The following is a 12,924-nucleotide window of genomic DNA, read 5'->3' on the forward strand; positions in this document are numbered from 1 at the left end:
TAAAATTTTTTAATATTTCGAAATTAACTTACAGAGAATGTCCATTACAGTTTTATTTTTTTAATACTAAGTATGGTATGTTTTTTTTTAATGTTTGTGCATCACTGTATCACTTGTATTACAAAATCAGAATAATAAACACATCATAAATTTTGCACTGTTGCCAGCCAAATTTTAAAATCTGCAGCGATGTGGTAGAGAGTTGGCCATATATGTACATGGGCTGTTAATTTAAAAGTGGCCACACTGTTAGGAAGAGGTGATAACACCATGCATGTGCTATCAGGCATTGAGCATTGTCAGGTGAGGCCCATGTCGATGTGTAGAGTACCAAAAGTGGTTGGTGCAGTGAGTGCATGTATGAGGTTGAAATGAACACCATTTTGTGCACTGCCCTTAAGCATGTTTACAATGGTAGAACTGCGATTGTGGATCAAAATCCAGGTGGCCAGTGACAAAAATACATGAGAATGCCATCAATACTTGCATGAAGCCTGTAGCAACAATACCTGGCCGGATGTAATGGTTGCACAATGGGTGTTAACAAGGACAACCTCAACATGAGGATAATTGCATCATGCTGCGTTCCTGATATTGTCACCATTGTGCAACAATCTTATTATCTTGTTCATTTGAAATCTGTACTTTCATCAATCCAGCATTTCTATTAATATTCTGTATTTTAGTCCACAATGTATCATACTGTTTCATTCATATCAATACAATGACAGCCATCTGCTGTGTTTTTGTGAAATACATTTTTGAATACAGTTTATTTTCCTAATGTAAGAAAAATGATAGCCACCGGATAACAGTAGGTTAATGAAGTACGGAAGTGTATAAATACCATAACTTTTCTTGTAAGTGCTTGATTTTTTTGGTCTGACTTAGTTAGCATACCCCTTCTTAATAAATGCATACATATTTTCTATCCTACTAACAGTAGTTCTTTCATTTCAGGCTGAGGGAGAACATCAAAGAGGCCTCCATGTCAGATTTAAAGGACTTTCTGGAAAATATTCGCAAAGTATCACCAAAGATTGGAGAAGTTGCAATGAGACATGTAAGAACTTATAGTTTATCTGAAAATGGTTTTATGGTGCATTGAATGACTTTACAAAACTTGTTATTGATTCAGAAAGTTTTTGTGATGTAAGTAGATTCGTTTAGAAGTAGGTACTTTCTTTTTCATTCCTTTTTATTGCTAATGATGATGTCAAACATTCATACTGTTTGATTTCAACTACTATTTTCATTTTTAACATTTTTGAAAGTAAAAACAACTGTAATTTATTCTTTTTGTTTTTACTTCTCCAGGAGGAATTAAAGAGGAAAAGGAAATATGTGGTACAAAATGTAATTTTCTGCACATAATTTTTAATGTAAATGAATGTAATAGGGGGAAATTATGGAGCAATGGAATTTGAGAATTGCAATCTCAGGAGTGGAATTATGTGGCTTTGGAACAAAAAGAGTCTGTTGTATTTTATTTTTTTAAGAAAAATAATTTCATGCTCAAAGCTATATGAAATGATTTTTTTTCAATTTTGTAAGAGAGAAATTTTCATTGACTTGAATTTTTATAATTCATCAGTAACTGTTCATCGTACTCTCATGTGGGGGGGAGGGGCAGAGTGGAGCATGCTTCCTTTAGGCCCAAGTTGAAGGGATAAAGGGGAAGGTGCGCAAAGGATTTCGGCTGAAGATTCTTTGGTTTAGTACTGGTATGATACTGAATGCACAAGTGAATGTAATTTGATCCTAAAGAAAAAGCACTACATTTGGAATATGTATATAGTCGAAGTCAACAGTTGTGCCATCGTCACTATATTATATGAAATTCCAATGTGCACAGTTCCATAGTGCATTGTTGCCAAGGCAACATTCATTTGCCACTCACTAACTCCAAGTAAGATAAAGCTAATAATAGCATTTTCATTTTCAGACAGCCGAACAACTGGGTAGCGATCCAGGAGTTGTTGGAAGAAAGAAGAAAAGACACGCCCCTCCTCCTCCAAATCCATTCACTGGTATGTATAAACTACTCGTCTTGATTGATTGATTATGTGCTTCGGCACATGTGGCCATGTTGCACCCTTCTAAGTATACAAGGAAAGATTCCCGTATGTAAAACCCTAACCTTAAAGTTAGAAAAGGGGTGAAAGGAGCCCTTTGAGAAATGTTACAAGTGCACAGGACAAACACAACACAACGATAAGGATAGTCCAAAAACATCCTCAGCAACAGTGTAGAAGGCCTGCACTTCTCAAAAAGCTAAAAACATTTGCTAAAACACTGTTATCATCTCCCAACATGGATGACAAATCTTTGGGTAGGTTAAAACTCTGCCTAAGGAAAATAAAATCAGTACATTTGAGAAGAATATGCCGAACACTTAAAATAACATGGCATAATGGAGTGTTCAACCCTTGCAGCAAATGACCATGGGTGAGATGGCTGTGTCCAATTCAAATTCTAGTTGAAATGATTACAGCGGAACCGGGGTGTAAGGGGTGACCTTCCACGCAGTACACCCAATTGTCAACCTCACTTCCACATAGTACACCCAATTGTCAACTTCACTTCCACATAGTACACCCAATTGTCAACCTCACTTCCCGTTAGTACACCCAATTGTCAACCTCACTTCCACATAGTATGCCCAATTGTCAATCTCACTTCCACATAGTACACCCAATTGTCAACCTCACTTCCACCTTGTACACCCAATTGTCAACCTCACTTCCACATAGTACACCCAATGACTCTGGTGACTGGCCTTATGGGCAGTATAATTCTGTGTGCTGTCCTGTTTTTTGTCCTTGTGTGTGCTGAGTGCCCGTTTACAGCCTCAGCTTTTAACGGAAGTCAGAATATTTTAAGCTTTCAGTTATGCAATTTTAAGAGTTGTTATTTGTAACGATAAGGGGCTGGACCCCGTATTATGTGATGAGTGCGGAATAGACAAGTGCTGACACACCAATAATTTTTAAAACAAATTAAAATTAAAAAGATTACAGTGGAACCTTGATTTTATGTTCCAAAATTTTACATTTTCCCACATTATACATTCAACCTTGATGGTCCCAACATAGCAAAATGTTTTAAAATTTTCCTTGATTTTACAGTTTCCCGTATTTTAAGTTTTTCCAGCTTGGTCCCCTGAAACACGTAAAATTGAGTTTCCACTGTATACGTATTGCTTGTATTGTAGAATTATTCATCTTGCAGTTTATGGTTGTTAGAAGCATTTAAACCTTTTTTATGTAACGTTTTGGGAGAACACTGCTCTCTTTGAGATATTTATTTGTAGTTCGATCAAGGTTTTTTTCTTTTGCTGTACTTATAATGATTTTGTTTGATGTTCCAGGAGAAATCGAATACGAGGCACCAGCAGAAAGTACGTATGATGCAGAGGAGGATCTCAGTGCGCAAGATTTGATTGACTTTTCTCCAGTGTACAGATGTCTTCACATTTATACAGTGTTGGTGAGTTAAAATGTTATTTTATGTTATTGTTGCAGTTTTTCTTTTGCCTTCTTTGTAGTTGTTTCAAAAGCATGAAGAGTATCATTAGTTGAGGGAATTTTGTGTTGTTTTTTTTCTGTGCATCACAGAGGCATAGAATTATGTAGTGTAAATTTTCCACATTCCATTTCTCTGTTACATAGTGTATGGTTTAATTTGACATTTAGAAAACGTAAAGTTTACTGCGCTCTTGTCATTGTTCCATGAAGGAATATATGGGATGTGGAGGTAGGAATCCCAATATGTTCTTGATCACGGCCATTTTATGGAGGTGATGTGATCAACATCATGCTATGGCTATCTTTGCCAATACATATTTTTTGGGACCTGAAATAAGGTATAAGTATAAAAGCATGTGAAGAGAAAACTAGTGCATTTTACTAATCATAGTGTTCTATTTTGTAGGGTTCGAGAGAAACATTTGAAACCTACTACAGGAAGCAAAGGAAAAAACAGGCAAGGCTTGTCCTTCAACCTCCCACCAACATGGTAAGTCAGAGAGACCCAAATGTTAAATATAAAAGGTCTTCACACTCTGTGTGTGTAACCATGAATACAAGTTGTGTGTAAATATCATAGGGTACTCCATTCTGAGATGCTATTCATGATTGGACCTACAGTTTTAAAGTGGAATCTGGACCACTAACTATGTGCCTCCACAATGTATTGCACTTGGAGGGGATCACAGTATCATGATGTCATTATGCCATCAGAAAAACCTTAGATCATGTATAGACACAAGCATACTTGAATTTCTAAACGGCCATCCTGTTGTAATAAATCAATATTTTGCTGTAATATATTGTACAACCTTTTAATATTTTTTTTTTTCTTTTTTCATGTGCAGCATGAAACAATTGCTGGGTATCGAGCATACATTCATGGAATTGTGGGCTTCTTTGTGGTCGAGGACCATGTATTGAACACTGGAAATGGGCTTGTAAATCGAACATACCTGGATGAAGTTTGGAACATGGCCCTGTCGAAGATCATCAATGCATTGCGTACACATTCTGTAAGTTTCTCTTGTATTATTTTTTCCCTATTTGATTGAATTCTCTTTGAGTGATGTTGAATGTTGAGTAAGAATTGTAAATCTACCAATTGAAAATGTTTGGTGTGGAGCTGTAGTTTTATAAGAAAGAACTGTGGTTTTTACAGATTCATATTTTAAACTGTAAGGGTGAATGCATCAGGTGAACATTGTTACCTGTAATGCAACTTTTCTATCATACTACAGAGAAAGGTGTAATGAAGGGAATGTGTGTTCTGAAACGACATCAAAAAACATGTTTAAATGCTTGCAACCACCATGATGTAGAAGAATTCTACAATGTGAACAACATGTACTTACAGAAAGAAGTGTTAATGTTCTTATCATTTCTGCCGATATCAAGACGAGCATTTCATTGCCTTAAGGACCTAATCATTTTCCTGTAATGCTTTATAATGCTGATCACCAAAAATATTATAGCGTTAATTTTTATGTCATACCGACAGTATTAAAAATCTGTGACTTTCAAGTCCATATTTGGTAATTTGCCACAAGATTTATTACAGGACTCCACTTTATGCATAATAAGCTAATTTGTACTCTCCCACTCGGTGCCCATGTGGTCTAAGGCATCAGGCTTTGGGCTTTGGCTTGACACTGGTTCCCAAAGTGTGTGCTGCAGCACCCTGGCACACCATGGCTGGCTGCAAAATGTTCCAATATTTTCACTGAAATGATATGATTGTCCCAAATATGTCTTTATTTAGTACTTTTTACATGTAAAATGTTTCTGAATTTCAAACATATTTTTTATGATATGATTGTCCAAAATATGTCTTTATTTAGTACTTTTTACATGTAAAATGTTTCTGAATTTCAAACATGAGTTTATTTTTTAACTAATGGCAAGCAACCTAACCACACTAACTGAGCGTTGTGTTACCCAGAAAAATCTTGGTATACTAAGGGTGCTGTGTACCCTGGGTGCACATGCTCCTTATTTGGTTTGAAGGTCAACATGTTTCCCACACAAACCCCTGGGTTATGAAATGCATGCTTGTTTGAATCTCCTGGGGGTGGGCGGAGAGCCTACAACTTTTCTTCTGAGATTTATGAAATGGTAGCATAACCCGGTCATGAAAACCTCAACAATAACTGGGGGTTCGTTGTGCTGACCACACATCACCCTGTAACTAGTTGGTAAATGCCCGCCTCTGGTGAGGCTGGCAGTCAGTAGGCAGGCCTTGATCTTCAAGGGCCACAGGTTGCACCTCAGGTTATTTATGTTAAGCTAATTTGTACTACACGTCCATTTTTAATTAACCTCCAAAACAACTAAAATCAAGCTTTGAATTCTTTGATATAAGGCAGTAGTGTTACACTAGAATGATATTGATCCAAAAGACCAACTTTAGTACACATTATAAAGTTAAGCACTTTCTAGCCAGGCATTCTCTTCCTGTATAGCTGTAGTTTCTATGTTATAAATTATACTTTTTCGTGCAGTTGTACAACATGTTTGCTTGATGAATTTACATAGTGGAGAATCTTCATATTGAAAGAATTTTGACTGCAGAATCTTTAATGAGTGTTTTATTTATTTTGTGTATTGATATTCATGCTTTGTATCGTGTTTGCTATTTGCTTTTGTACATTTACAATAATCTTAACTTATTTTATATAGGATGATTTTGAATGAAACATAAAAAGGTAAAGTGCTCCCCTGTGCTTAGCACCACGCCATGAAGGCGTATAGGGGGTGTGGGGGTAACGCCCCACACTTTCTTGATCCGGTCGTGAGTGGGGGTGATGTGATCAGCATCACGCCCCTGACCGCCTTTACCCCCCAGGGTTTCCCCCAGGTACCCATGTTATTCGACGCTGGGTGGGCGCCGGGGCCGCTTCCATCGTTAGAAAAGTTCCCGGATTTGAACCGGCCGGGGATCGAACCCGGGACCTTGAGCATGGTAGTCAGACGCGTTACCGACTGAGCCACCGCGGCCAACCGCGGTGGCTCAGTCGGTAACGCGTCTGACTACCATGCTCAAGGTCCCGGGTTCGATCCCCGGCCGGTTCAAATCCGGGAACTTTTCTAACGAATGAAACATAAGTAAAGATTATTTTAGATGTAGTACCACACGTTAGTTACTTAATATAATTGTACATGATTACGTTTACAAATTAAAAGGAATTTATTTGAAATTCATCATTATATACGATATAGTGGAACCCTGATTTTACATTTTCCCACAATTTGATCCCCTGAGAAATGTAAAATCGAGGTTTCACTGTATTTTCTTGTGCATTGTGATGCTAAATGTAGAAAAGATATTCTTTCTGGAAATGCCGAGGAAATTATATAAGCAATTCATATATTTAAAGAAACAAATTACAATTCTAGGTTACTTTCTGTTATGTGAAATTAATCATTTTGGAAGTTCCACGATTTGCAATTGGTTACAATACACCTTTGTATAGATAAGCACAGTCACGGTCAATGAAAACTAATTACACTAAAGGATTATATGTACTACGGTTATTCACTTTCTCTGTATGCACGTATGTAAATACACTGTGGAAGGTAAGGTGTTCCTGTGAAAACCAAAAGAAACACTACGACACCTTTTTAACGGAGACGGAGTCTTGTGATGTGGCTTCTTGCTGTGATGCTTGTATGTGTGGCACCGGTGAAGGGTGTGCTTGCCCTGCATACAGGAAGTGTTTTGGGAGAGCGTACGCGTGCAGGCTTTGTTCGTAACCTCGTGAGCATGGTGACGTCGGGGCTTGCACATACGTTGGCTGTCTTCAAAGATCACGTGATTTATAACAGAATCCATGCTCTGCTCCAGCTCGGCGTTTTGCCATGGGAGGCCGTGCCAGCGGAATCATCTCCCATCTCGTGGCTTCCAGTGGCAACATTCCTCATTCCACACAGTCTCAGGTTGATTAAGTATGTAGCCAACAGCAACTTTTCGGTGAGTCTTGTAAAAGGTACATGCTTACATAGCGAAACGAAAATTCACAAAATGGTTTGTGCTGAAAATACTCTGTTTTAAATGTATTAATATTAAGGGTGAACCTATACCATTCTTAACAGATTGATACTCTTGTTAAAACACAAAAACAGCACAATACGAGACACTTTAAAAGTTTTTCCAAGCTTTTAAAGTGTCTTGTATTGTGCTGTTTTTGTGTTGTTTTAAACCAGAATGTTGCCAGCACATGACGTAAGAAGTGTTTTAATGTTGGATTGATAGTCCGTTACTTGCTTATACCAATGCTTGAATATTGTAGTGATTTGAAATTATTCAGAATAATTGTACAGTAAAACCTCGTTAATCTGGATTAATGGGGAGGGGATAAGTTGACTGGTTTAACGAAAATCCAGATTAACTTAAATAACCTAAAAGAACAGTAGAAAGTGCATTAAAACTCAGTTTATAGCAACAAGACACGTTTATTATGGTATAACACCATTAAGCCTTGTTTCCATGACATGAAAAACTCCATATGCTGACCAAGGCAAAAATTTTATTTTTTTATAAAACATAAACTAAATGTAACGTTTCAACCTTCTAGCAAGGTCTTCTTCAAACTCTGCACCAAGTACAAATGTTGCAGAGTCTGAAGAAGACCTTTGCTAGAAGGTTGAAATGTTACGTTTAGTTTGTTTTATAATAAAATAAATTTCTGCCTTGGTCAGCATATGGAGTTTTTCTTATTATGGTGTATTTAAAGGGCATAGGCCTTAATGCACTATACAGTACAGTACAAAATCTGTGGGTAACAGAATTTCATGAATGGTTGACTGCCTTTTCTTTGGGAAGTTCTCTTGTTGACTTCTAGCCACATTTAAAACATTGTATTCTGCTTTTTTTTGGGGCATTTTGCTTGTCCGGATTAAGCTAAGTCTGGCTTATCGGGGTCCAGAGTAATGAGGTTTTACTGTATTAGAATATAATGTGGGATGGAGAAGCTTAATGTACACTATTGGACCTGTGATATTACAAGATGATAAATTGCAAACATCCACTAGTTGCTACTGTATATTTCTGCAATACAGTATTAACATGTGATAAAAATCTTCTCTTTTCTTCAGTTCCTTTTCCATGACATTTTTTAGAGGAATATAATACTTGACTACTTATTTCTATGTTGGTTATAATTAACATTATTACAAAAATAAAATTGTTAATTTAGAGTATTTGCGTACTTATGTTTGTAAAAAATATATTACTTGTGTTGAGAAGATTCTCTTGGTGTTTCAACCAGGCGTGTTGTGGAAAGGATTCCAAGCTTCTGAGAGCTAACATCACTCTCATCTTCATGGTAGAAGTGTAGTCCTGAGCATCAACCCGGTTTATATGTATTTGGAGATAGAAGTTCCTGGTGAAGATGGTGGACCAGTCGGGATCAGTGTGTACTGCATCCATGCTGCTGGTTGACTATCACTAGCCAAGTTGTGTCCACTTCAAGCCCTGTGTCACGATTCAGATGGGGAAAAGCAGAAACTTCACCAGGAAACCTCCATCTTGTATCACATAAACTCCAGGGTGACGTTCAGCACTGCACTTCTACCCTGAAGATTAAAGCTGAGAGACGTTATCTCTCAAAGGCTTGGAATCCTTTCCTCAACTCGCTTGGCCAGTCACCAGAGGGAATCTTTTCATCATTCATTGTCAGGAAATCTTCAAAACTTACTCTGTACATTACTTGCATTTGTGTAAGATGACAGTTACGTATTTGTCTTTTCAAATATTTGAGAAATATGAACATTAGTTGTTAATAATAAGGCTATACATAAAATATATATTTCTTTTTCAGGCATATTGCACAGATGCCACACTTATGCTTCAAATAAAAAACCTGATCATGCTTTTCATTACAACACTCAGGGTAAGTGAAATTGAATTTTTATTTGCACTGAAAGTTTTGGATATTTGATTTAAAATTTATTATGAACCATTAACTTAAGCCAGGAAAAAAATGTTACCTATGAAGTCTCAATTGAAACGAATGTTTCAGAATTTTAAATACATATTGATCACTGGCTGAAAGCCCTTTGGTCATATTATTGTATTATAGTCTTAAGTAGTGAGTTGTTTATTTAAATTATAAAATGCCAAGTTGTTCTGATAATAAATAACATCAATATTGTTGCTTTCACTTGATTTGCCAAACATATTGTTAAACTTTAGATTTAAATTCATAGTACAAACAAATTGAAATTTATTTCTTATCTTGCACTTGTAATAATTCCATATAGTTTGCACAAAAAATACATAATTTATTCACCTGTCAATTTTGTCATCATCACCATTCAGAGGTGGCAGGTGATTGGCATTGGTAATTTCCATTGAATATCTCAGTCAACAGCCTTCTATTCATTGTACCATTGAGTGACAGAAATTGACAAATAAATTATGTTCCTTCATAATTCATACTGATGACATTTGAGGTAGTGGTAATTAGAAGTATGTTAACTTAGTCAGTGCAGAAATATTCATGTGTGAATATAAATTATAATGTTATTTTCCAGAACTATGGTTATCCAGTAAATCAGCTGTTTGATCTGCTGCATGAAATCAGGGACCATTACAACGAGGTTCTTATGCAGAGGTGGGTTCAGGTATTCCGGGAGATTTTGGATGATGAAAGTTTTCTTCCAATACAGGTGAGTTTTTAAGAATCGCCAATTTTTTTTAGATTTGAGAACATACCTACATTGATTTTAATTTTATATCTGTTTTGCTGGTTTGTGTGCATCCTAATAAAAGCTTCACAGGAAAAGCTGATAATTTCCAGATTAATTAAGTGAGAGTTTTGGCCATTTCTAAGGTTATTTATGAAAAAAAAAAAAAGTTATGTGGTTGGAACATTCATAATTATTTAAAATTGAATACTATGAAATAAATTTTATTTTAAATTTCGAACTTCCATTAACACATTTAACTTTTAGCAGATGGGTGGTCCACATATGTACCAATCCATGTATTCAGTCCACATGACAGAAATTAACATTATTTCAGTTCTGTTTTTATTTGTATACATATTAGGGATGGGCTGATATGAAATTTTGGCCTATACCGATAAAGTATCAATATAATATTTACCGATATTCTACCGATCCGATATAAAATTCCAAATAGGCAGTGAAGAACCTGAATGGATCCTTGACCTCCTTAATAAATGTGTGTTTCAAGGTGACTGCAGTGCAAAAAAAGTTGCACATTTAGACATTTACTTTTTTATAAAGTAAGACGTGGAGATTATCCATAAAAATTGTAATAAAATGGCAGAATTTTGCACTAAATTGTAAGATATTTATCGATACATAATAATAATAATAATAATAATAACCCAAAGGCTCGACAGCCTTAAATTTCCTCACAGTTGCCACCTGTCCTATACACTGGCCGAAAACCCAGGTGGACTCAAACCTGTGCTGTCCCGCAGTCGGAGTCCCAAAGTACAGAGCCTTAGACTGCACGGCCACGGAGGAGGGCATCGATACATCATATCAGTGAAATAATCGGTAATTGTACCAATATACCTATATTGGCCGATACTGATGGAGTACCGATTAATCTGTCCCATCCGTAATACATGTAAAGGTATGACATACTCAAATTGCATTCCAATGTATATTGCATGTTCGATAGAAGCTGTGTTTAGTTTTAAATCAATATGAATTTTAAGATGTGGTCTTTTCAAGTATGCAGGTATGTTTTTTTAAAAAAAAATATGGAATGAAAACAATTTGTTGTGGAGAGTTGAAGTTTGTTTTATTTTGGATTGAATGGCTTAGGCTTTCACAGGGAGTAATGTTGACATTCCAGATTGATTAGGGATGAGAAAACTTTCCTAAGCAACTAAACTCCTCACAAAAAGTTTGGAATATCATGAAAATGAAGGGGAAATATGGACGTACAACCTTTATTCTACCACACAACAATTCAGCCTGAGTGCATACAGTGATAGAAACTGAAAACAGACATGTGTTTAGGTGGAAACGACTGATGATGTAAAAAAGGTAAAAAAAAAAAAAAAGGTAAAGTGTTCCCTTGTGCATAGCACCATGCCATGAAGGCGTATAGGAGGTGTGGGGGTAACGCCCCACACTTTCTTGATCCGGTCATGAGTGGGGGTGATGTGATCAGCATCACGCCCCTGACCGCCTTTACCCCCCAGGGTTTCCCCCAGGTACCCATGTTATTCGACGCTGGGTGTGCGCCGGGGCCGCTTCCACCGTTAGAAAAGTTCCCGGATTTGAACCGGCCGGGGATCGAACCCGGGACCTTTAGCATGGTAGTCAGACGCGTTACTGACTGAGCCACCACGGCCACCGACTGATGATGTTTCCGTGCAGAAGTTCACAGTAACTTAGTAACATGTATGACCTCCATTGTGAAGTACCCTGACACATCGAGGCATCCCTGCTATGAGTGCATCAATGGCATCCTGGGAAAGAAAATCCCATTCCATCTGGGCAATGTGAATGAGGTCCTGCAGTCTTTCTGGAGGCTGTGGATGGTGACAAATTGCAGTTTTCAATATCTTCCACATATGTTCGATGCACTTCATATCTGGTGACATAGGGGGCCAGTCCATGCAGTGAATATCAGCTTCGTGCAGGAAGTTCGGTACCAGTGGTCCACCAACACAAATCCATTACCATACTGGGCACGAAATGGTTGCACGAAGGGCTGAAGGACATCCTCCACATACCTTCAGATCGTTAACCTCCCTCGTATAGGAATGAGCGGTGTCCGATGACCCAAAACATGACTCCACCACCGCCAAATGCATGGTACTTCCCGCCACTTTGTTTTAGTCTCCAAACCTGTATTTATCGTGTATCAGGGCATAGTGCTATCAGTGTTTCGTCGGTAAACATCACATGACACCATTCTTGCAAACCCCATCTGAGATGCTGGAGGGCCCATCTTCGTCTCACCCCCCGATGGCAATTCCGTAGGGGCACACATCGCACAGACCTGTAGGACCCCAAGTGTACACTATGCAGCCGATTGCAAACTGTTTGGGTCGAGACATGGACGCCAGATGACCGCACGAGCTCATTTCTTACTTCACGAGCAGTCGCCATAGGTCGCCTACGTGCCTTTATGTGGATATACTGGTCCTGCCGTGGTTTTGTCACTCTTGGCCGACCACTCCTCCATCGGTCACACACACCGTTGGTCTCCCTGAACCGTTTCCACGTTTTGGAGACTGCCCCTTGCGTAACCCCAGCAAGGCACGCTACCTCTGCCTGTGTACGAACTCCTTGCAGCAATGCCACTATTCTGGTTCGATCAAACTGCTAAATGGACGTTCTGAAAGATCGTTTGTCATTAGACTCTTTCACTGCTCCGTAGACACCTCTGTTTACTGACTGAGTC

The 12,924-nt window shown here is 37.8% G+C and overlaps 1 protein-coding gene across 2 annotated transcripts in view; it reads left to right on the forward strand.

Moving 5' to 3' along the window:
• Nucleotides 1–12,924, forward strand: part of Sec15 (exocyst complex component Sec15) — a 79,236-nt gene that overhangs the window by 32,132 nt on the left and 34,180 nt on the right. For both annotated transcript variants that reach the window (XM_083143146.1, XM_083143147.1), the window contains exons 5-11: nt 961–1,063; nt 1,946–2,030; nt 3,371–3,489; nt 3,934–4,017; nt 4,376–4,543; nt 9,347–9,418; nt 10,062–10,196. In XM_083143146.1, coding sequence (XP_082999272.1) covers nt 961–1,063; nt 1,946–2,030; nt 3,371–3,489; nt 3,934–4,017; nt 4,376–4,543; nt 9,347–9,418; nt 10,062–10,196 — 766 coding nt within the window. The remainder of the gene's footprint in view (nt 1–960; nt 1,064–1,945; nt 2,031–3,370; nt 3,490–3,933; nt 4,018–4,375; nt 4,544–9,346; nt 9,419–10,061; nt 10,197–12,924) is intronic.

Source organism: Lepisma saccharinum, chromosome 21, assembly GCF_977018435.1.
Source record: "Lepisma saccharinum chromosome 21, izLepSacc3.1, whole genome shotgun sequence".
Taxonomy (NCBI): Eukaryota; Metazoa; Arthropoda; class Insecta; order Zygentoma; family Lepismatidae; genus Lepisma; species Lepisma saccharinum.